At 39.9% G+C, this 22,913-nt stretch overlaps 1 protein-coding gene across 6 annotated transcripts in view; it reads left to right on the top strand.

The window, feature by feature from the left end:
• Nucleotides 1-10,603, top strand: part of LOC103458082 (estrogen receptor beta) — a 154,968-nt gene extending 144,365 nt beyond the window's left edge. For 5 of the 6 annotated variants that reach the window (XM_081603649.1, XM_081603648.1, XM_008398651.3 and 2 more), the window contains 3 exons: nt 7,315-7,498; nt 8,308-8,631; nt 9,865-10,603. In XM_081603649.1, coding sequence (XP_081459775.1) covers nt 7,315-7,498; nt 8,308-8,631; nt 9,865-9,982 — 626 coding nt within the window. In that variant the 3' untranslated portion in view covers nt 9,983-10,603. The remainder of the gene's footprint in view (nt 1-7,314; nt 7,499-8,307; nt 8,632-9,864) is intronic. The other variant, XM_017302625.2, reaches the window with a different exon arrangement.
• The last annotated feature ends 12,310 nt before the right edge of the window (nt 10,604-22,913 follow it).

The raw sequence follows: 22,913 nt of genomic DNA, 5'->3' as shown, positions 1-22,913 counted from the left end.
GAGTTCAGACTCCAGATGGGGCTGTGAGCTTTAGGATACCTGCAAGTGCTGATTGCCGTAGTGACAGACCCACAAGAATGACTGGTAAGTGTCTAATGTCTATTGGCCTAGAAGTGAAACTGGAATGAGCACATTTGAGTGTGGGACCAGGGTAAGCAAGAGAACTGACTGCGTAACCTGAAAGTGGCAGGATGGCCTGGGAAATAATCTGCTGATATCGGGAGATCTTGAGATAAGAACTGAGAAGCGACCAATGGGACTTGAACTGAACACATCTGAATATGGGACAGATCGGTTGATAGCGGTGAAGCGAGTAGACCAGGTATATCCTGGAGTTGAAACAACTAAGAAAAATCTAAAACTTAAGCTACGAAAAGAATCACTTGTTGATCACCTGCTGGAATAGTGACTGCCAGACCATTTAAATCCTCTGGATTGTTCTGTATTGTGCTGTGCTACCTGAATGAAATATGAAACACCACTATATATTGTGCGTCTGGAAAAAGTTCCTATAAATCGGATGCTAAAAACATGTTTCACATTGAGACTAAACCAGTTTCTATTTAAGGTTGCTTTTGATAAGTAGTGAATGGACATTGAGCAATATTTTTTTTTTTTTTTGGAACAATGATTGGAGAAAGACCCTCATCAATAGGACTTTAAGGCTGATTAATAATTAGAGCTCTGGACGGGCTCAACCGAACCAAAGAGAAATTATTAGCCAAATTCATGTTACGTTAGCAAGCCACTCAACTGCACGTATCGCCGTCGCAACGGGGCAAAAGTCCACAATTAGGTAAATGATAATTCATGCCTCTGATATGTGAAGGCCAGCTGAGACGCGAACCCCTGCTCCAGACGAGATTAACTGATTGAATCGGCTGTTTAGGTCATGATAAGAAATAAATTTAAAATATGCTGGTTTTAAAAATTGCCATGTCTTGATTGGAAAGCCGAATTATAGTTTTCAGATTAATAACTTATTCTGCCCTATTAACCTTTATGTTACCAGTATATTGTTTGAACTGCCCTTTGTGTGGGAAATCATCAGAAGTTCCAGCTTTACACGAACTGTGAAAAGCCGGGAAACAGCAGGAGTCCTGGCCAGTAGAGGAGAGTTCTGCTTCCGCTTTAAGATAAAAGTGACAATTAGTGCTTGATCTTGAAAAAGTGCAGGGAGTGACTAACTTTAAAGAGGATCAGAGACAGCTCCTGGATGGATGAGCAAAGATAAGCCTTATTTGAAGAAATAGAAGATTAGAATACGCCTTTACTATAAAACCTTGTACACAGGAGTAACTACTCGGATTGGCTCTTGCAATTCTCCAAAGACGTCCAAGCACATCTTTGCCTTCTTCCTTCTTTCCATTTGTCTCAGGTAAATTAATGCACGTCTCTGTTCTGCAGTTTCAGGTGTAATTTCATGTCTTCTTTTGGATTAAAGCCAATAATTCTGTGACTTCTACGGTCGTTTTCTGTGTGGTTTTACTTTGGCCCGCCGGGAGAACCTGGGATCCGTGAGCAGAAGATAGAGCCAGAGAGTTTCCAAAAATATATTACAACCTAGAATCTTTAACAGGCAGAACGAATCTACGTAGCTGAACATACACAACGACAATAGCCGCGGGCGTCTTGTTAACAAGCAATGGCGTGAACGTCTCTGGGCTCACGTTGTGTTTGTTGGCGGTTTGAAAAATAGATTACGATGTGTTAACGGCACATAAAACTGTTTAAATTACGGAACGAGGTTGCAGACGACATGGTAAGGGAAGTGGAGGAAACTCCGGTGCCAAGTCGGTGCAGGACTATCAAAGAATTGGCCATGTAGGTAAAACACGGGGCTTGTAGACAGCCGGGACACAACTAACTGAAGCCGGCAATGCACCCAGATGTCCGCCCTTGCTGCCGGACCTGGGTAGCATGAGTTATAATATAGCTCAGGTGCGCTGACTAGCGACAAATAACTAATGTGAAGCAGATGGATAACTGTGGTGACCAAACGACCTGTTAAAGACTGGCTGCACTGTTCTCTGCAGTTGAATGCACATGGGTCTGCTATTTATGCAGAAGATATCCCTCCATGACTGTCTGGATTCTGACATACACCTTGCGGCTCTTATGCAACAGCGGTCACCTACTGAACTAATGTTATGTTTAAAGGCGCCTCTGAGAAAAACTGACATGATTTAACTTAGGGGGATCACACTCTTAAGCCTCCCTGGTAAGGTCTATTCAGGGGTCCTGGAGAGGAGGGTCCGTCGGATAGTCGAACCTCGGATTCAGGAAGAGCAGTGTGGTTTTCGTCCTGGTCGTGGAACACTGGACCAGCTCTACATCCTCAGCAGGGTCCTGGAGGGTGCATAGGAGTTCGCCCAACCAGTCTACATGTGTTTTGTGGACTTGGAGAAGGCGTTCGACCGTGTCCCTCGGGGAGCCCTGTGGGGGTACTCCGGTAGTATGGGGTACCGGGCCCTTTGATACGGGCTGTCAGGTCCCTGTATGACCGCTGTCAGAGTCTGGTCCGCATTGCCGGCAGTAAGTCGGGCTCGTTTCCGGTGAGAGTTGGACTCCGCCAAGGCTGCCCTTTGTCACCGATTCTGTTCATTACTTTTATGGACAGAATTTCTAGGCGCAGCCGAGGTGTTGAGGGGATCCGTTTTGGTGGCCTTAGGATCGCATCTCTGCTTTTTGCGGATGATGTGGTCCTGTTGGCTTCATTGGAACGTGATCTGCAGCTCTCACTGGAGCGGTTCGCAGCCGAGTGTGAAGCGGCCGGGATGAGGCTCAGTGCCTCCAAATCCGAGGCCATGGTCTTGAGCCGGAAAAGGGTAGAGTGCCTTCTCCGGGTCAGGGGGGTCGTCCTGCCTCAAGTGGAGGAGTTTAAGTATCTGGGGATCTTGTTCACGAATGAGGGAAGAAGGGAACGGGAGATCGACAGGCGGATTGGGGCAGCGTCTACTGTGAAGCGGGCGCTGTACCGGTCCGTCGTGGTGAAGAGAGAGCTGAGCCAAAAAGCGAAGCTCTCGATTTGCCGGTCGATCTACGTTCCCACCCTCATCTATGGTCATGAGCTTTGGGTCATGACCGAAAGAACGAGATCACGGGTACAAGCGGCCGAAATGAGTTTCCTCCGCAGGGTGGCTGGGCTCTCCCTTAGAGATAGGGTGAGAAGCTCGGTCATCCGGGAGGGACTCAGAGTAGAGCCGCTGCTCCTCCACGTCGAGAGGAGCCAGTTGAGGTGGCTCGGGCATCTGGTAAGGATGCCTCCTGGACGCCTCCCTGGTGAGGTGTTCCGGGCACGTCCCACCGGGAGGAGGCCTCGGGGAAGACCCAGGACACGCTGGAGGGATTACGTCCCTCGGCTGGCCTGGGAACGCCTTGGGATTCCCCCGGAGGAGCTGGAAGAAGTGGCTGGGGAGAGGGAAGTCTGGGCCTCCCTTCTGAAGCTGCTGCCCCCGCGACCCGACCCCGGATAAGCGGAAGAAAATGGATGGATGGATGGATGGATGGATGGATTTAACTTAGTCGATGTTTGGGTAAAAGTCCGTAGACATTAGAACTCGAGTGGCGCATGAATATACGGTCAACGTGTTCGGGAGGGGATAAACTAATGACGGGTATCTGCGTTATGAAGTATTGCGAGACTTGAATGAGACTTGAGAATGCTACGTCTTACCCTGATGGCCTGAAACAGGCGTAGTGGGGGAAAACCAGAGGTGTTGCTGAGCAGGCTGACAGCGGCCATGCTGGAGATGGAAACCGTAGGCATTGCTGATCCATAGCGTGGCACTGGTGTGAAGGAGCTGAGGTGAAGAAAGGCGGTGCAGGTTGAAACAATGGGATCGCGTGTCCGCTTGCCAGAGGTGGACCGTGGAGTAGGTGGTGAGGGAGTGGGAGATGGAGAAATCCCAGTCAGGCGAGAGAAAGAGAGAGACGCTACTTGAAATCATCGAGGAATCTCTTGCATCTGAGGAGCGTTCTGACAGCCACAGACGGGTGTAGAGGGGGAAATCCGGAAAGATGCTGACCATACCGGCATGCGGAAGTGAAAGAAGCTTGGCAGGCGGAGGAAGACGGCCTTTTGCTGCTTCCATCAGATCCCCTTTGATTCTGTCGTCTTTCTTTAGACAGGCCGTCACCTCCACGTACAGCTCCGAATTTGACTACCTTGTCTCACAGACTGTGCGGGAGGTAATGCGTCGTGCGTCACTGGCCGAAGGTCAAAGTTAACGAGGTGACAGGAGGGTTTGTTATGTTTTTTCGGAGGTGGATCGTGGAGTAAGTGAAACCCCGGCAGGTGAGAGACAGGCGGGAGAAGCTGCTTCAAATGATTGAGGCTGGGGCCAGGAGAAATATCTTGCATCCGAGGAGCGTCTGAGTGGAAAAGAAAGGGCCAATGCGAGGTCGAAGGACGGGGAATCACGAGGCTGTGGAGAAGCTGAGAGGTGCTGGCTGAGAAGCTGTGACGTGCGATGAACGGATTGAACGCAGCTGGGAAGCAGCTGACGGCTTGGGTGTGGATCCTTTTATGCAGAGCCTGATTGCTGATTGAACGCACCGGGTGAGGTCCAGCACTGAGGTCGGAGATGAGCATGACGTCGATGGGCGAACGAAGTGGGTGGAGTCTTCCAGCTTGAACTTTCGCTAAAGCTCCATTTTACCAAATGTTGTTTTGGAAAAATGTTGTTTTACCCCCAGCATAAGCAAAAGACTTTCTCAGTAGTATCATTTGAAGAAAAGAAGAGTGAAAAGATCAACTGATTATAAATCAGTTGATCATAAATTAGTTGAACTGATCAGGACTTTTAGCAGTCTGTTAGTATTGTGCAACGATAGATTGGTTTGACTAGAAATAACTATTAATATGTGCTAAAGGCAATTAGTAACAAAGTTAATAATTTTAAAGAAATTATTAAATTATTAAGAAGTTATTATCACCTGATTATTGGGAAATAGCAGCCGAACAACTTTCAGTCTCTGTCAACTATTGTTTTATAAATATTGCATGATAAGATGTGGTATGAACATTGAATGAAAAGGGGAACTTGTGAACTGCACTCAAACAGTGAGCTCTGCACACATGTCTGTAACAAACAACTTTTCTTCAAAATATGAACATTTATTAAGAAAATACTTCAAATTCCAGCTAAAAAACTTTAACCAGGAATCTCACGTAGTTAGGTGAGTAACAGCACTAACAAAGAAAATAAAAAGATTAAGAAAGACTAATAAATTGTGGAGGGAAAAACATAAAAAGGAACCAATAAACTGAAACCAATAACTAAAAATGCAATAATATCACAGTTCAATGTGATTGCTATTTAGCAAAAATCATCACAAGTACTGAGGTTTGTTTTGATGAACTGGAATGAGGCCAAATTAGCTCTGAAAGCTAACAAAGAACAACATTTGGTGTACAAACAACCTGTTAACAGTGCAAAGCATAAGGGAAAATGAAATATTCTTTTAATAAGATAATTTGCTAAATTAGCTTATTGAAAGAATATTTTACTTTCCCTCCCCATTTAACAACAAAGAAAATGGTGGCTGTGGCATTATTTAATCACCACAAGGAACAACAATCATAAAATGATGGCGACCAGGGTGGGTCACTGGCTCAATCCACTCTCCGGCCATCTCTGCCCTTGTGTCCTTGAGCAAGATACTTCACCGCCTTGTCTGCTGGGGGAGTCAGGCTACTTTCTAGTAACTTCCCACTATTCACTGTGTGAATGACTGAACGTAGTGTGAGGAGCTTTGGTGTCCTCTGGACTTCATAAAGTATTATACAAGTACAGGTCATGTACCATATGGAAGTCCCATACCGAATTACAATATTGCTGAATAAAATTCAGTATTTTAAGGAGGCTCATTTGCAGCACTATTTAGCAGCATTATAGATTTTAGCAGATTTATAGCTTATCCTCTCGTCCACTTTCTAATTTTTCATCCAGAGTGTTTGTTACAATCAAAAACAGTCTTTGGGTTTGTTGATGAGCCACATTATCAGGATGTGGCTCATCCTGATAATGCAAACCTCACACTTCATGAGGTTGTGAGAAATAGCAGCCGAACAAATAAAGCTGTTATTTTCTACTATTTGGCTGTAATTAAGACTTTTGTTAGTAACTCCGAGGAGGAGCTGCAGATTCCAAGGCTCACCCAGGCATTTTGCACAGCTGAATGTTCCCTAGGAGATTCATTTAATGAGATTAAAAGATTTCTCAAACATAAATAATAAATAAATAAATAGAGGCTGCACAGTGGCGCAGTTGGTAGAGCTGTTGCCTTGCAGCAAGAAGGTTCTGGGTTCGATTCCCGGCCTGGGGTCTTTCTGCATGGAGTTTGCATGTTCTCCCTGTGCGTTGCGTGGGTTTTCTCCGGGTACTCCGGTTTCCTCCCACAGTCCAAAAACATGACTGTCAGGTTAATTGGCCTCTCCAAATTGCCCCTAGGTGTGAGTGTGTGTGTGCATGGTTGTGTGTCCTGTGTGTCTCTGTGTTGCCCTGCGACAGACTGGCGACCTGTCCAGGGTGTACCCCGCCTCTCGCCCGAAACGTTGGCTGGAGATGGGCACCAGCACCCCTCCCGACCCCACTGAGGGAAAAAGGGTGCAAGAAAATGGATGGATGGATGGATAAATAAATAAATAAATAAATAAATAAAAGAGATTACAACCAATATCTAAGAAAATAGAGGTTTCTGTGCTGTATGATATGAAGGGCAGATTGGAGATAGGTCTGTAATTTTAAAGAACTTCTGGGTCAAGAGTGGGTTTTTTTGAAGCGTGATCTGATTATGGCTATCTTTAAGATGGAGTTGTCATGACCATATTGGAGAGAGTGGTTTTTAAGAGAGGTGATCGGAGAACTTAAGGCAGTGATTTGTGATTTTTTTTTTAAGGAGGCTGGGTAAGACTCACAGGTGGAGGGTTTCATCTTTCTCATACATCTCTTCTGATTAAATCAGGTGGAAACTTAGAGGTTTAAAGATGGCAGATGTAGGCGGAGGAGCAGCATGGGCGAAGGGACCAGAGACATGGTCTCCAGCAAAAGAAGACTGTTAACTGTTTCTATGGAAATCAGATAACTATTGTCAAACAGGTCTAGATCTAACAAATCTAGATCTAAATGTGAGGAAATTAAACACTTTGTGAGTCTGGCCTCTCTGTTGTTTGTGTCTGTTACTTTGATGTATGCAACACACACAAATATGAAGCGAGGGGTATCCACACTGGGATATTGCTGCCAAGGACAGTTGTTGAGGTAAAATGTATGCAACATATGTTTTGTTTTTTTTGTTTGTTTTTTTCAGATCTATGTACAAACTCTCCACAGACTACGGAGGAACTAGAGAGCAGAAACAAGCTGCTGCACCTTCTGGACTCAGTCATTGATGCTCTGGTTTGGGCCATTTCCAAACTGGGGCTGTCCACTCAGCAGCAAACTCTTCGCCTTGGCCACCTCACCATGCTGCTCTCCCACATTCGTCATGTCAGGTGCACACATCTGAAAATGACATAAAGAAGAAGCATCCACATTCCAACCACAATCCTTAGTGTATACCACTGAGATTTATGCAACAGACCAACACACAATTGTGCACAATTGGACTTTTTTCACAAAGAGTGTGCCATGTTCATCTGTTTGCACCCATTTATTGTCATGATATCTTAATATAGCATGTTGTAATCCCAATCAGATTTCTGCTGTTTCTTTCCCCTGTTGTCAAGCTCAGCACAGTATAATGCATTCTACCATCCCATTTCCTCAGTTTGGAGTGGGAGTTGATTGATTTTCAAGTATAACCGCTACAAAGCATTTAATGTTTTAATTAATTTCTCCAGTTAGGCAAATTGTAGAATTTTTGATCACTTTCTGGACTCTGTGGTTGTAGTGGGAGGGGAAATGTGTGATCTGATGTCTAACTTGGTTTCTAAGTTTAACGTCAAAATGTTTCACTTACTGGTTTATGTAAGTGATGGCTAAACTCCACCAGCTATTTCTGAGAGCAGAAACAGCTGGCATCACAGCTGGAACACTAACACTAATGTTAGTGTATTTGAGAACACTAGCAATCAACCATTATCATCAACATTGCAGATAGGTCAGGGCAATGGCTATGGAGAAGTTTAAAGCAGGCTTAAGTTCTAAAACAATGATCAAACTTTGAACACCTCTCATGTAATTCATAACACAGAATCCCATTACAATACACTGAAATACACAAATGAAACATGAGACAGTTTCTTTTTAGTTTCAGAGAAGACACATGGCTTTTTCAGATCTTTGCCTTCTCTCTCCACAGCAACAAAGGCATGGACCACTTGTTGACCATGAAGAAGAAGAACTTGGTTCTGGTGTACAACCTTCTCCTGGAAATGCTGGATACCAACACATCTAGCAGCAGCAGTCAAACTGCTGCGTCCTCGCCGACCTCTGAGACCTACTGTAACCCTCCCCCCCCTCCATTTTACCTGCAGGCTGTTTTAGATCAGACCTTCACCGCCAGTCCTAGTACTACTTGTATGGTGCCTCCAGAGGAACCAGTTGAAGACCATATGATAGTTGGATACATGCAGTCTCAAGGCCTCCTGTCTTCTCCAAAAGGATCTCAAATGAAAAGTGAGGAGTAAGTTTCAGAAGTATAGCACTCGTGTCATTCAACATTAATGTAATGTGCTTTCACATAATACTAACATGACATGTTGGATATGCATCAATATTTTTTACATGGGGTAGCCATGGCATCTGTGGTAAGGGTTTGTCCTGTAACTGGGTGGGTTTCTGGTTTGAGCCCCCAAAGTGTCCTTGGGCAAGGCACTTCATCGCTCAGTTCCTCAGTTCTTACCAGCTGGCGGTGGTAAGGGGTGCCAAGGGTAGCTGTGATATAATGTAGCTCATTATGTGAATGACTGAATGTAGAATGTAGGAGTACAACCAGGTCCTATCAGGCTTTCTGGACCTAAAAAAGCACTGTACAAGTACAAGTCATTTACCATTTTTAATATCTTAAAGGGGTAGTACTATGCATGATTGATTGTTTTAGCTTTTCTTCATGTTATAATGTTATTATAACAAGACCATACCTGGATGTTTTTGATATATAAATGTACCCTTGATTATTTCATGTATGTTTGAGACATTCTTTAATCTCTTATGGCAAGAGAAATCTGTACAAAACACTTGTTTTGAACAGATTGGAGGAACTGAGCGCTGCTTTCAAGGACATACGTCCGGTCCGCTTCGGAGCTGCAGTTTCTAAGCTTCTTACTTCTCCTACTTTCCACCCCTCTGCCATCCCCCACTGTCAGCTACTTCAGTCTAGCCAGCAGCAATTTGCAAATACCTGATGGAATAGCATATCAGCTGAGCTCATTATTCTTCTCAGTGCATGCTGGTAAGAACATTGTTAGAGGAGCGATGTTGTGATGACTTCCTGTAGGTGTAGTGTTGGAATGACCTGGACATTATTAAAGAGACTGTGGCCCAATTTAAATATGTTAGATTTTAAAGTCAAATTTGTTTAAAGTAATATTTGATATATAGGGCATTTTTATAACAATTGAAAGTAATATAACTACTACTAGTTACTTGATTGTGCTATGTGGCTGCCCCTTTAAGAACCTTGAATTTGGACATTTGTTTTTTTGCCAAATGGTATGTAGTCCTTAAGATTGAAACTTTCTTTAAAAACCTCCATAACTTGGCCTCATAACTGCATCTAATACTAGCTGTCTCCGATGCTCCTGCATGTGTCATCATGGTTTTGCTTGTTGCTTATCTATTTTCGAGATAAGCTTTGGGTGAGTACCCAGGTTTTATTTGTCAGAACTATAAGTGACCACATACACTTCTCCCACAGCTACACCGCTCCTGAACACTGGTCTATGGATGGAAGGGATGCCAGTTCTTCAGTGGAGCCACCTGGCTACATAATTGCTGATCAAGTAGTCATGGAAACCACCTTGGAAGATAATTAAAAGATCAGAAAAAGAAAACTGACTTTAAAAAGAAGCAAACACAAAAAAGCACCAGGTGCTGTTGTGAAATTTTCTTTTTTTTTTTTTTTAGATCTTTCTGGTCATTTTGATTGCTTTGTAGTATTTTTTTGTGATTGTACACTATGTCAAGTGTTCATAAAAATGTCGTCTAACTTCTACCCAGCAGTTCAATTTGCAGTACTGGTATCCTTTCTCTTCATCTTGATGTAATATTCAGAACACGTCATATCCAAACATCTAGAAAGATTAAGTTTTTGTCATCAGAAGAGATGTTTGGATATGAAAATCTAAAGGTGCATGTAGACCACACAGCTAACATCCATGATTTTCATAAGGACTGTTACTCTGAGGAAAAAGACAGTGTTTTTGTCACTCTGCAGTGAAATTTTCCTCTTGCACTAATGCTACGTCTTGTGTACTTTGGTATCTCATTGGTGCCTCTTCATTCAGTGTTTTTCTACTTTCGTGCAAGTTGTCAGTGGAGCAGGACTATGCTATGTGGCCTTTTACCAAAGTGACTGTTAAAGATTTCTCTGTTTTCTAAGTCTGGACTTAGAAAGTATGGACTTTGACACTGTAGCATTAAAAAATGAAACCTCACAGATTTAATGTTTTCTGAATGATTTGACTAGTAATTATCTACCAGGTCTTCAACATGAGAAAAACCTAGCAAGAAAAGATCTACCCTGTGGACATCCCTCTGGATACAGCTATCTGCAGAGAGTTCGCCGCATGGGCCGGGGTGGTGGTCTGGCCGTCATTTACCGCAGTAATTAAAAATTGTCACATCTGGCTCTTCAGGACTTTTCTTCTTTTGAATGTTTGGCCTTCAATCTCAAAGCCCCTCTCCAGATGAATATTGTATTGCTTTATCGGCCTCCAAAACCACATGTTTCATTTAACTTAGAGATGCATGAACTCCTCACTTCTTTCTGTGCCCGTTCTGTGAAAAACATTGTTCTTGGAGATTTAAATATCCATATTGATCATCCTTCCTCCCATCTGGGAGCAGATTTTAAGTCTCTTCTGAACTTGCTTAATCTCATTCAGCTTGTTGACGCCCCTACACACAACAGGGGGCATACTCTGGACCTGGTGATCACAGACACTGTAACTATCAACAACTTATCTGTATATGACCTGGGTGTCTCGGACCACATTGTAATTTCTCTAAAAGTGCCTTCAACTTTGTCTGCTCTAAATCCTAAACGTCTTATTCAGTTCTGCGACTTGAAAAATATTTCCTCTGAGGCTTTGTCTTCTGCTTTTCACTCCTTGACTGCTGTCAATCATTCATCTGCAAACGACTCTGTGGATTACTAATCAATCTCTCCAGGAGCTTTTGGAGCTCCATGCTCCTTTGAAGTCGAGGTTGGTGTCATTCTCCCACTCAGCCCCTTGGTACACTGATGAGCTGCGGAACATGAAAGCTGTTGGTCGTGCTATCGAGAGACGTGTAAAAAAATCAGGTCTCTCTATACACAAGCAGGCATATAAGGAACATCAGAAAGCTTATGCCTTTTCTCTTAAGGAAGCACGATCTAAGTATTATTCCAACATCATCAACAGCTGTCCGGGAAATTCTAAACAGCATTTCTCTACAATAAATCATCTCCTCAATCCCATTCAACAAACTTATGCTGAGGATTTGACTGAAAAATGCAACCTGTTTCTCTCATTCTTCAAAAACAATGCTAACTCTATTAGATCTCAGCTCCACAGCCTCCCTGATCTTCGACTGGCATCTACCCTGGCACATCATGGGTCCCTGAGCTGCTTTCACGATGTTGCTCAGAGTGAAGTGGAGACTATAATCAAGAAAATGAAGCCATCATCATGTGCCCTGGATCCCTTCCCCTAATCTCTCATAAAATCTAATCATGCTGCAATAAGCCCACTAATCACACAAATAATAAACAAATCCCTGAAATCTGGTCAGGTGCCATTGCCTCTTAAAACAGCTATCATCAAACCTCTTCTAAAGAAATCTACTATCTTCTTTCCAATTACCGTCCAATCTCTCACCTCCCTCTCCTGTCAAAAGTGCTGGTGTGGTGGCCATTTGTGTAATGTTTGCAACTTGTAAGTTCTATTAATTTTATTTTTGGAAAGTTAGAATTAAGTCTGTGGTTAATTTGTAAATTAGAATTGATTATGTTGGTAATTGGTTAGCCCCTCCCATTAATTTCGGTAATTAAAAACACCGGGTGCTTGGTGGAGGCATTGTTTTGCAAATGTCTGGTGTGTACGGGAGGGTTGGTAAATGATTTTTTGACCATTTCATTTCACTTGCAATTTGACCTTTTATTTTGCACCTTTTTACTTGAAACGCCATGTTAAGTTTACTTTCGTTTTCGGTTAAGATGTAGGACATTTTTTGACATTTTGTTACTAATTTTATAAGAAATAAACAATCTATTTTCGCAAACAAATGAAGAGGAAGTGCGTTCAATTTAAAACCCACCTGTTAACACACACGGCCTTAGTTGGAGTATTGGAAGCTAGAAGGCCGCGACAGCTGGAAAAGGCTGTTGCTGCTCAGCTGCAGCTCCACCTACAACAAAACTCTCTGTACGAGAAATTTCAGTCTGGGTTCCGTTCTGCTCACAGCACTGAGACCGCTTTGCTGAGAGTTACCAACAACGTCCTCATGGCAGCTGTTACTGGTTCTACTTCTCTCCTTGTCCTCCTAGATCTTACTGCAGCCTTTGACACTGTGGACCATAATATTCTCCTACACCGTCTTCATGTGGAGGTCGGTCTCTATGACACTGTTCTGGACTGGTTTAAATCTTTCCTCTCCAATCGGCTGGAATGTGTTAGCCTTGGCAAGGCCATGTCCCAGGCTGTCTCTGTCTCCTGTGGTGTCCCACAAGGGTCAGTCCTGGGGCCCCTGCTATTTTCCCTCTACATGCTGCCTTTGGGTCAAATCATTAATCAGCACAACATCTCCTTCCACTGCTATGCCGACGACATACAACTTTACCTTAGAACTGGAGCATCATCATCACCATTTTCAATCACTGCCTTCACCACCTGCCTGGAAGAGATAAGGACGTGGATGAATCACAACTTTCTTCAGTTAAACTGCTCCAAAACTGAGGCCATGTTTATCGCAACACCTCACCAGGTTCAATCTTCAACTTTGACGACTATTTTCTTTTCTGGACAAGACATCCCCCTTTCCACCACAGTTACAAATCTTGGAGTTAGAATGGATTTTCATCTTACATTTGAAAATCATATTAAGCATCTATTTAAAACCTGTTTGTTTCATCTTCGTAATATCTCCAAAATTCGTCCATCTCTCTCTTTCTCTGATTCCGAGACTCTCGTCCATGCCTTTGTCTGCTCCAGGCTCGACTACTGCAACTCTCTGTTCATTGGAATCCATAAAAAACATCTTCAGAAGCTTCAATACATTCAAAACATCGCAGCCAGGATTCTATTGAGAGTCCGGAAATCTGCCCATATTACACCAATTCTGCATGATCTTCACTGGCTTCCTGTCACCTACAGAATTCAGTACAAAATTGCTCTCATTACCCATCAATGTTTAAACAGAACTTCACCGGATTATCTGAAGGACCTTCTTATTCCACATTCATCCACCAGATCTCTACAATCACAAGACTGCAACTTCCTCCACCGTCCTCGATCCAAATTAAGGACCATGGGAGATCGGGCATTCGCTGTGACTGCCCCCCGTCTCTGGAACTCTCTCCCGGATTATTTGAGAGCTCCACAACTGGATGACTTCAAAAGAGGCTTAAAGACTTTTTTATTTAAGCAAGCTTACTCTGCCTCCACATGATTTTTTTATGATGTTGATTTTATCTACGATTTTAGTTGCACTGTGTAGCACTTTGAGATTTTTTCTAATGAAAAGTGCGGTACAAATTACATTTATTATTATTATTTTTTTTTATTATTATTATAACAAGAACATCAACAAGATTCAACACCCCCCTTGTTCTTATGTTGACATAATAGGTCCTTCTCAAAAAATTAGCATATTGTGATAAAGTTCATTATTTTCCATAATGTAATGATAAAATTAAACTGTCATATGTTTTATATTCATTGCACACCAACTGAAAAATTTCAGGTCTTTTATTGACCTGATTTATTAGACCTGATTCCAGTTTAAAACAGCCAGATGTACTGCTTTTCAGCATTTTTAAGCTGTTCAACATCTAATTAAATTGGAACTGAACTGCGGAGCTTCGTAAACTCAAGAGTCCATTTATTACTTCTTTCGCTGAGATAAAGCGATTTTGGCTTCAACTCTATTAAAACATAAGAATTAGACCTGATTCCAGTTTAAAACAGCCAGAAATACGGCTTTTCAGCATTTTGAAGCTGTTCAACATCTAACTAAATTGGAACTTAACTGTGGAGCTTCGTAAACTCAATAAGTCCATTTATTCTTTGTTTCGATGAGATAAAGCGATTTTGGCTTCAACTCTATTAAAACATAAGAATTAGACCTGATTCCAGTTTAAAACAGCCAGAAATACGGCTTTTCAGCATTTTGAAGCTGTTCAACATCTAACTAAATTGGAACTTAACTGTGGAGCTTCGTAAACTCAAGAGTCCATTTATTACTTCTTTCGCTGAGATAAAGCGATTTTGGCTTCAACTCTATTAAAACATAAGAATTAGACCTGATTCCAGTTTAAAACAGCCAGAAAAACGGCTTTTCAGCATTTTGAAGCTGTTCAACATCTAACTAAATTGGAACTTAACTGTGGAGCTTCGTAAACTCAAGAGTCCATTTTTTACTTCTTTCGTTGAGATAAAGCGATTTTGGCTTCAACTCAATTAAAACATAAGAATTAGACCTGATTCCAGTTTAAAACAGCCAGAAATACGGCTTTTCAGCATTTTGAAGCTGTTCAACATCTAACTAAACTGAAAATTGACTGTGGAGCTTCGTAAACCCAATAAGTCCATTTATTACTTCTTTCGTTGAGATAAAGCGATTTTGGCTTCAACTCTATTAAAACATAAGAATTAGACCTGATTCCAGTTTAAAACAGCCAGAAATACGGCTTTTCAGCATTTTGAAGCTGTTCAACATCTAACTAAATTGGAACTTAACTGTGGAGCTTCGTAAACTCAAGAAGTCCATTTATTACTTCTTTCGTTGAGATAAAGCGATTTTGGCTTCAACTCTATTAAAACATAAGAATTAGACCTGATTCCAGTTTAAAACAGCCAGAAAAACGGCTTTTCAGCATTTTGAAGCTGTTCAACATCTAACTAAACTGAAAATTGACTGTGGAGCTTCGTAAACCCAATACGTCCATTTATTACTTCTTTCGTTGAGATAAAGCAATTTTGGCTTCAACTCTATTAAAACATAAGAATTAGACCTGATTCCAGTTTAAAACAGCCAGAAAAACGGCTTTTCAGCATTTTGAAGCTGTTCAACATCTAACTAAAATGGAACTTAACTGTGGTTCTTCGTAAACTCAAGACGTCCATTTATTACTTATTTCGCTGAGATAAAGCGATTTTGGCTTCAACTCTATTAAAACATAAGAATTAGACCTGATTCCAGTTTAAAACAGCCAGAAAAACGGCTTTTCAACATTTTGAAGCTGTTCAACATCTAACTAAACTGAAAATTGACTGTGGAGCTTCGTAAACCTAATAAGTCCATTTATTACTTATTTCGCTGAGATAAAGCGATTTTGGCTTCAACTCTATTAAAACACAAGAATTAGACCTGATTCCAGTTTAAAACAGCCAGAAAAACGGCTTTTCAGCATTTTGACGCTGGTCAACATCGAACTAAATAGGAACTTAACTGTGGTTCTTCGTAAACTCAAGACGTCCATTTATTACTTCTTTCGCTGAGATAAAGCGATTTTGGCTTCAACTCTAATAAAACAAAAGAATTAGACCTGATTCCAGTTTAAAACAGCCAGAAAAATGGCTTTTCAGCATTTTGAAGCTGTTCAACATCTAACTAAACTGAAAATTGATTGTGGAGCTTCGTAAACCCAATACATCCATTTATTACTTCTTTCGTTTAGATAAGCGATTTTTGCTTCAACTCTATTAAAACATAAGAATTAGACCTGATTCCAGATTAAAACAGCCAGAAATACGGCTTTTCAGCATTTTGAAGTTGTTCAACATCTAACTAAAATGGAACCTAACTGTGGAGCTTATTAAACTAAAAATGTCCATTTATTACTTATTTCGCTGAGATAAAGCGATTTTGGCTTCAACTCTATTAAAACATAAGAATTAGACCTTATTCCAGTTTAAAACAGCCAGAAAAACGGCTTTTCAGCATTTTGAAGCTGTTCAACATCTAACTAAACTGAAAATTGACTGTGGAGTTTCTTAATCCCAATAAGTCCATTTATTACTTCTTTCGTTTAGATAAGCGATTTTGGCTTCAACTCTATTAAAACATAAGAATTAGACCTGATTCCAGTTGAAAACAGCCAGAAAAACGGCTTTTCAGCATTTTGAAGCTGTTCAACATCTAACTAAAATGGAACTTAACTGTGGAGCTTAGTAAACTAAAAATGTCCATTTATTACTTATGTCGCTGAGATAAAGCGATTTTGGCTTCAACTCTATTAAAACATAAGAATTAGACCTTATTCCAGTTTAAAACAGCCAGAAAAACGGCTTTTCAGCATTTTGAAGCTGTTCAACATCTAACTAAACTGAAAATTGACTGTGGAGTTTCTTAATCCCAATAAGTCCATTTATTACTTATTTCGCTGAGATAAAGCGATTTTGGCTTCAATTCTATTAAAACATAAGAATTAGACCTGATTCCAGTTTAAAACAGCCAGATGTACTGCTTTTCAGCATTTTGAAGCTATTCAACATCTAACTAGACTAAAAATTGACTGTGGAGCTTCGTAAACCTAATAAGTCCATTTATTACTTATTTCGCTGAGATAAAGCAATTTTGGCTTCAACTCTATTAAAACATAAGAATTAGACCTGATTCCAGTTTAAAACAGCCAGAAAAACGGCTTTTCAGCATTTTGAAGCTGTTCAACATCTAACTAAAATGGAACTTAACTGTGGAGCTTCGAAAACTCAAGAAGACCATTTATTACTTCTTTCGTTGAGATAAAGCAATTTTGGCTTCAACTCTATTAAAACATAAGAATTAGACCTGATTCAAGTTTAAAACAGCCAGAAAAACGGCTTTTCAGCATTTTGAAGCTGTTCAACATCTAACTAAACTGAAAATTGATTGTGGAGCTTCGTAAACCCAATAAGTCCATTTATTACTTCTTTCGTTTAGATAAAGCGATTTTGGCTTCAACTCTATTAAAACATAAGAATTAGACCTGATTCCAGTTGAAAACAGCCAGAAAAACGGCTTTTCAGCATTTTGAAGCTGTTCAACATCTAACTAAAATGGAACTTAACTGTGGAGCTTAGTAAACTAAAAATGTCCATTTATTACTTATGTCGCTGAGATAAAGCGATTTTGGCTTCAACTCTATTAAAACATAAGAATTTGACCGGATTCCAGTTTAAAACAAGCAGATGTACTGCTTTTCAGCATTTTGAAGATTTTCAACATCTAACTAAATTGGAACTTCACTGTGGAGCTTCGTAAACCCAATCAGTCCATTTATTACTTCTTTCGTTGAGATAAAGCGATTTTGGCTTCAACTCTATTAAAACATAAGAATTAGACCTGATTCCAGTTTAAAAAAGCCAGATGTACTGCTCTTCAGCATTTTGAAGATTTTCAACATCTAACTAAATTGGATCTTCACTGTGGAGCTTTGTAAACTAAAGATATCTATTTATTACTTCTTTCGCTGAGATAAAGCGATTTTGGCTTCAACTCTATTAAAACAAAAGAATTTGACCTGATTCCAGTTTTAATGTAGAGCTACGAAATCAGATATAGTCCATTTTTCACTTATTTCGATGAGATAAAGCTTTTTTGGCTTCTTTGCTTCTTATATGTTAAAACATGATATTTAGACCTGTTTCCAGTTTGAAACTGCCAGATCTATTGCTTCTTAGCATTTTGCAGCTGTCCATCAACTAATATGGCTGAAAATTTAATGTAGAGCTACGCAATCACAAATAGTCCATTTTTCACTTCTTTCGCTGAGATAAAGCTTTTTTGGCTTCTAGGCTTCTGATATTTTCAAACATGATATTTAGACCTGTTTCCAGTTTGAAACTGCCAGATCTATTGCTTCTTAGCATTTTGGAGCTGTCCATCATCTAATATGGCTGAAAATTTAATGTAGAGCTACGAAATCAGATATAGTCCATTTTTCACTTATTTCGATGAGATAAAGCTTTTTTGGCTTCTTTGCTTCTTATATCTTCAAACATGAGATTTTGACCTGTTTCCAGTTTGAAACTGCCAGATCTATTGCTTCTTAGCATTTTGGAGCTGTCCATCATCTAATATGGCTGAAAATTTAATGTAGAGCTACGAAATCACAAATAGTCCATTTTTCACTTCTTTCGCTGAGATAAAGCTTTTTTGGCTTCTTGGCTTCTTATATCTTCAAACATGAGATTTAGACCTGTTTCCAGTTTGAAACTGCCAGATCTATTGCTTCTTAGCATTTTGGAGCTGTCCATCATCTAATATGGCTGAAAATTTAATGTAGAGCTACGAAATCACAAATAGTCCATTTTTCACTTCTTTCGCTGAGATAAAGCTTTTTTGGCTTCTTGGCTTCTTATATCTTCAAACATGAGATTTAGACCTGTTTCCAGTTTGAAACTGCCAGATCTATTGCTTCTTAGCATTTTGGAGCTGTCCATCATCTAATATGGCTGAAAATTTAATGTAGAGCTACGAAATCAGAGATAGTCCATTTTTCACTTCTTTCGCTGAGATAAAGCTTTTTTGGCTTCTAGGCTTCTTATATCTTCAAACATGAGATTTAGACCTGTTTCCAGTTTGAAACTGCCAGATCTATTGCTTCTTAGCATTTTGGAGCTGTCCATCATCTAATATGGCTGAAAATTTAATGTAGAGCTACGAAATCAGAGATAGTCCATTTTTCACTTCTTTCGCTGAGATAAAGCTTTTTTGGCTTCTAGGCTTCTTATATCTTCAAACATGAGATTTAGACCTGTTTCCAGTTTGAAACTGCCAGATCTATTGCTTCTTAGCATTTTGGAGCTGTCCATCATCTAATATGGCTGAAAATTTAATGTAGAGCTACGAAATCAGGATAGTCCATTTTTCACTTCTTTCGCTGAGATAAAGCTTTTTTGGCTTCTAGGCTTCTTATATTTCAAACATGAGATTTAGACCTGTTTCCAGTTTGAAACTGCCAGATCTATTGCTTCTTAGCATTTTGGAGCTGTCCATCATCTAATATGGCTGAAAATTTAATGTAGAGCTACGAAATCAGAGATAGTCCATTTTTCACTTCTTTCGCTGAGATAAAGCTTTTTTGGCTTCTTGGCTTCTTATATTTCAAACATGAGATTTAGACCTGTTTCCAGTTTGAAACTGCCAGATCTATTGCTTCTTAGCATTTTGGAGCTGTCCATCATCTAATATGGCTGAAAATTTAATGTAGAGCTACGAAATCAGAGATAGTCCATTTTTCACTTCTTTCGCTGAGATAAAGCTTTTTTGGCTTCTAGGCTTCTTATATATTCAAACATGAGATTTAGACCTGTTTCCAGTTTGAAACTGCCAGATCTATTGCTTCTTAGCATTTTGGAGCTGTCCATCATCTAATATGGCTGAAAATTTAATGTAGAGCTACGAAATCAGAGATAGTCCATTTTTCACTTCTTTCGCTGAGATAAAGCTTTTTTGGCTTCTAGGCTTCTTATATCTTCAAACATGAGATTTAGACCTGTTTCCAGTTTGAAACTGCCAGATCTATTGCTTCTTAGCATTTTGGAGCTGTCCATCATCTAATATGGCTGAAAATTTAATGTAGAGCTACGAAATCAGATAGTCCATTTTTCACTTCTTTCGCTGAGATAAAGCTTTTTTGGCTTCTAGGCTTCTTATATCTTCAAACATGAGATTTAGACCTGTTTCCAGTTTGAAACTGCCAGATCTATTGCTTCTTAGCATTTTGGAGCTGTCCATCATCTAATATGGCTGAAAATTTAATGTAGAGCTACGAAATCAAATAGTCCATTTTTCACTTCTTTCGCTGAGATAAAGCTTTTTTGGCTTCTAGGCTTCTTATATCTTCAAACATGAGATTTAGACCTGTTTCCAGTTTGAAACTGCCAGATCTATTGCTTCTTAGCATTTTGGAGCTGTCCATCATCTAATATGGCTGAAAATTTAATGTAGAGCTACGAAATCACAGATAGTCCATTTTTCACTTCTTTCGCTGAGATAAAGCTTTTTTGGCTTCTAGGCTTCTTATATCTTCAAACATGAGATTTAGACCTGTTTCCAGTTTGAAACTGCCAGATCTATTGCTTCTTAGCATTTTGGAGCTGTCCATCATCTAATATGGCTGAAAATTTAATGTAGAGCTACGAAATCAGAGATAGTCCATTTTTCACTTCTTTCGCTGAGATAAAGCTTTTTTGGCTTCTAGGCTTCTTATATTTCAAACATGTTTAGACCTGTTTCCAGTTTGAAACTGCCAGATCTATTGCTTCTTAGCATTTTGGAGCTGTCCATCATCTAATATGGCTGAAAATTTAATGTAGAGCTACGAAATCAGAGATAGTCCATTTTTCACTTCTTTCGCTGAGATAAAGCTTTTTTGGCTTCTAGGCTTCTTATATCTTCAAACATGAGATTTAGACCTGTTTCCAGTTTGAAACTGCCAGATCTATTGCTTCTTAGCATTTTGGAGCTGTCCATCATCTAATATGGCTGAAAATTTAATGTAGAGCTACGAAATCAGAGATAGTCCATTTTTCACTTCTTTCGCTGAGATAAAGCTTTTTTGGCTTCTAGGCTTCTTATATCTTCAAACATGAAATTTAGACCTGTTTCCAGTTTGAAACTGCCAGATCTATTGCTTCTTAGCATTTTGGAGCTGTCCATCATCTAATATGGCTGAAAATTTAATGTAGAGCTACGAAATCAGAGATAGTCCATTTTTCACTTCTTTCGCTGAGATAAAGCTTTTTTGGCTTCTAGGCTTCTTATATCTTCAAACATGAGATTTAGACCTGTTTCCAGTTTGAAACTGCCAGATCTATTGCTTCTTAGCATTTTGGAGCTGTCCATCATCTAATATGGCTGAAAATTTAATGTAGAGCTACGAAATCAGAGATAGTCCATTTTTCACTTCTTTCGCTGAGATAAAGCTTTTTTGGCTTCTAGGCTTCTTATATCTTCAAACATGAGATTTAGACCTGTTTCCAGTTTGAAACTGCCAGATCTATTGCTTCTTAGCATTTTGGAGCTGTCCATCATCTAATATGGCTGAAAATTTAATGTAGAGCTACGAAATCAATAGTCCATTTTTCACTTCTTTCGCTGAGATAAAGCTTTTTTGGCTTCTAGGCTTCTTATATCTTCAAACATGAGATTTAGACCTGTTTCCAGTTTGAAACTGCCAGATCTATTGCTTCTTAGCATTTTGGAGCTGTCCATCATCTAATATGGCTGAAAATTTAATGTAGAGCTACGAAATCAGAGATAGTCCATTTTTCACTTCTTTCGCTGAGATAAAGCTTTTTTGGCTTCTAGGCTTCTTATATCTTCAAACATGAGATTTAGACCTGTTTCCAGTTTGAAACTGCCAGATCTATTGCTTCTTAGCATTTTGGAGCTGTCCATCATCTAATATGGCTGAAAATTTAATGTAGAGCTACGAAATCAGAGATAGTCCATTTTTCACTTCTTTCGCTGAGATAAAGCTTTTTTGGCTTCTAGGCTTCTTATATCTTCAAACATGAGATTTAGACCTGTTTCCAGTTTGAAACTGCCAGATCTATTGCTTCTTAGCATTTTGGAGCTGTCCATCATCTAATATGGCTGAAAATTTAATGTAGAGCTACGAAATCAGAGATAGTCCATTTTTCACTTCTTTCGCTGAGATAAAGCTTTTTTGGCTTCTAGGCTTCTTATATCTTCAAACATGAGATTTAGACCTGTTTCCAGTTTGAAACTGCCAGATCTATTGCTTCTTAGCATTTTGGAGCTGTCCATCATCTAATATGGCTGAAAATTTAATGTAGAGCTACGAAATCAGAGATAGTCCATTTTTCACTTCTTTCGCTGAGATAAAGCTTTTTTGGCTTCTAGGCTTCTTATATCTTCAAACATGAGATTTAGACCTGTTTCCAGTTTGAAACTGCCAGATCTATTGCTTCTTAGCATTTTGGAGCTGTCCATCATCTAATATGGCTGAAAATTTAATGTAGAGCTACGAAATCAGAGATAGTCCATTTTTCACTTCTTTCGCTGAGATAAAGCTTTTTTGGCTTCTAGGCTTCTTATATCTTCAAACATGAGATTTAGACCTGTTTCCAGTTTGAAACTGCCAGATCTATTGCTTCTTAGCATTTTGGAGCTGTCCATCATCTAATATGGCTGAAAATTTAATGTAGAGCTACGAAATCAGAGATAGTCCATTTTTCACTTCTTTCGCTGAGATAAAGCTTTTTTGGCTTCTAGGCTTCTTATATCTTCAAACATGAGATTTAGACCTGTTTCCAGTTTGAAACTGCCAGATCTATTGCTTCTTAGCATTTTGGAGCTGTCCATCATCTAATATGGCTGAAAATTTAATGTAGAGCTACGAAATCAGAGATAGTCCATTTTTCACTTCTTTCGCTGAGATAAAGCTTTTTTGGCTTCTAGGCTTCTTATATCTTCAAACATGAGATTTAGACCTGTTTCCAGTTTGAAACTGCCAGATCTATTGCTTCTTAGCATTTTGGAGCTGTCCATCATCTAATATGGCTGAAAATTTAATGTAGAGCTACGAAATCA

Source organism: Poecilia reticulata, chromosome 22 (assembly GCF_904066995.2).
Source record: "Poecilia reticulata chromosome 22, P_reticulata-male-v2, whole genome shotgun sequence".
In the NCBI taxonomy this organism is placed as follows: Eukaryota; Metazoa; Chordata; class Actinopteri; order Cyprinodontiformes; family Poeciliidae; genus Poecilia; species Poecilia reticulata.
This window is presented reverse-complemented; position numbering and strand designations above follow the sequence as displayed.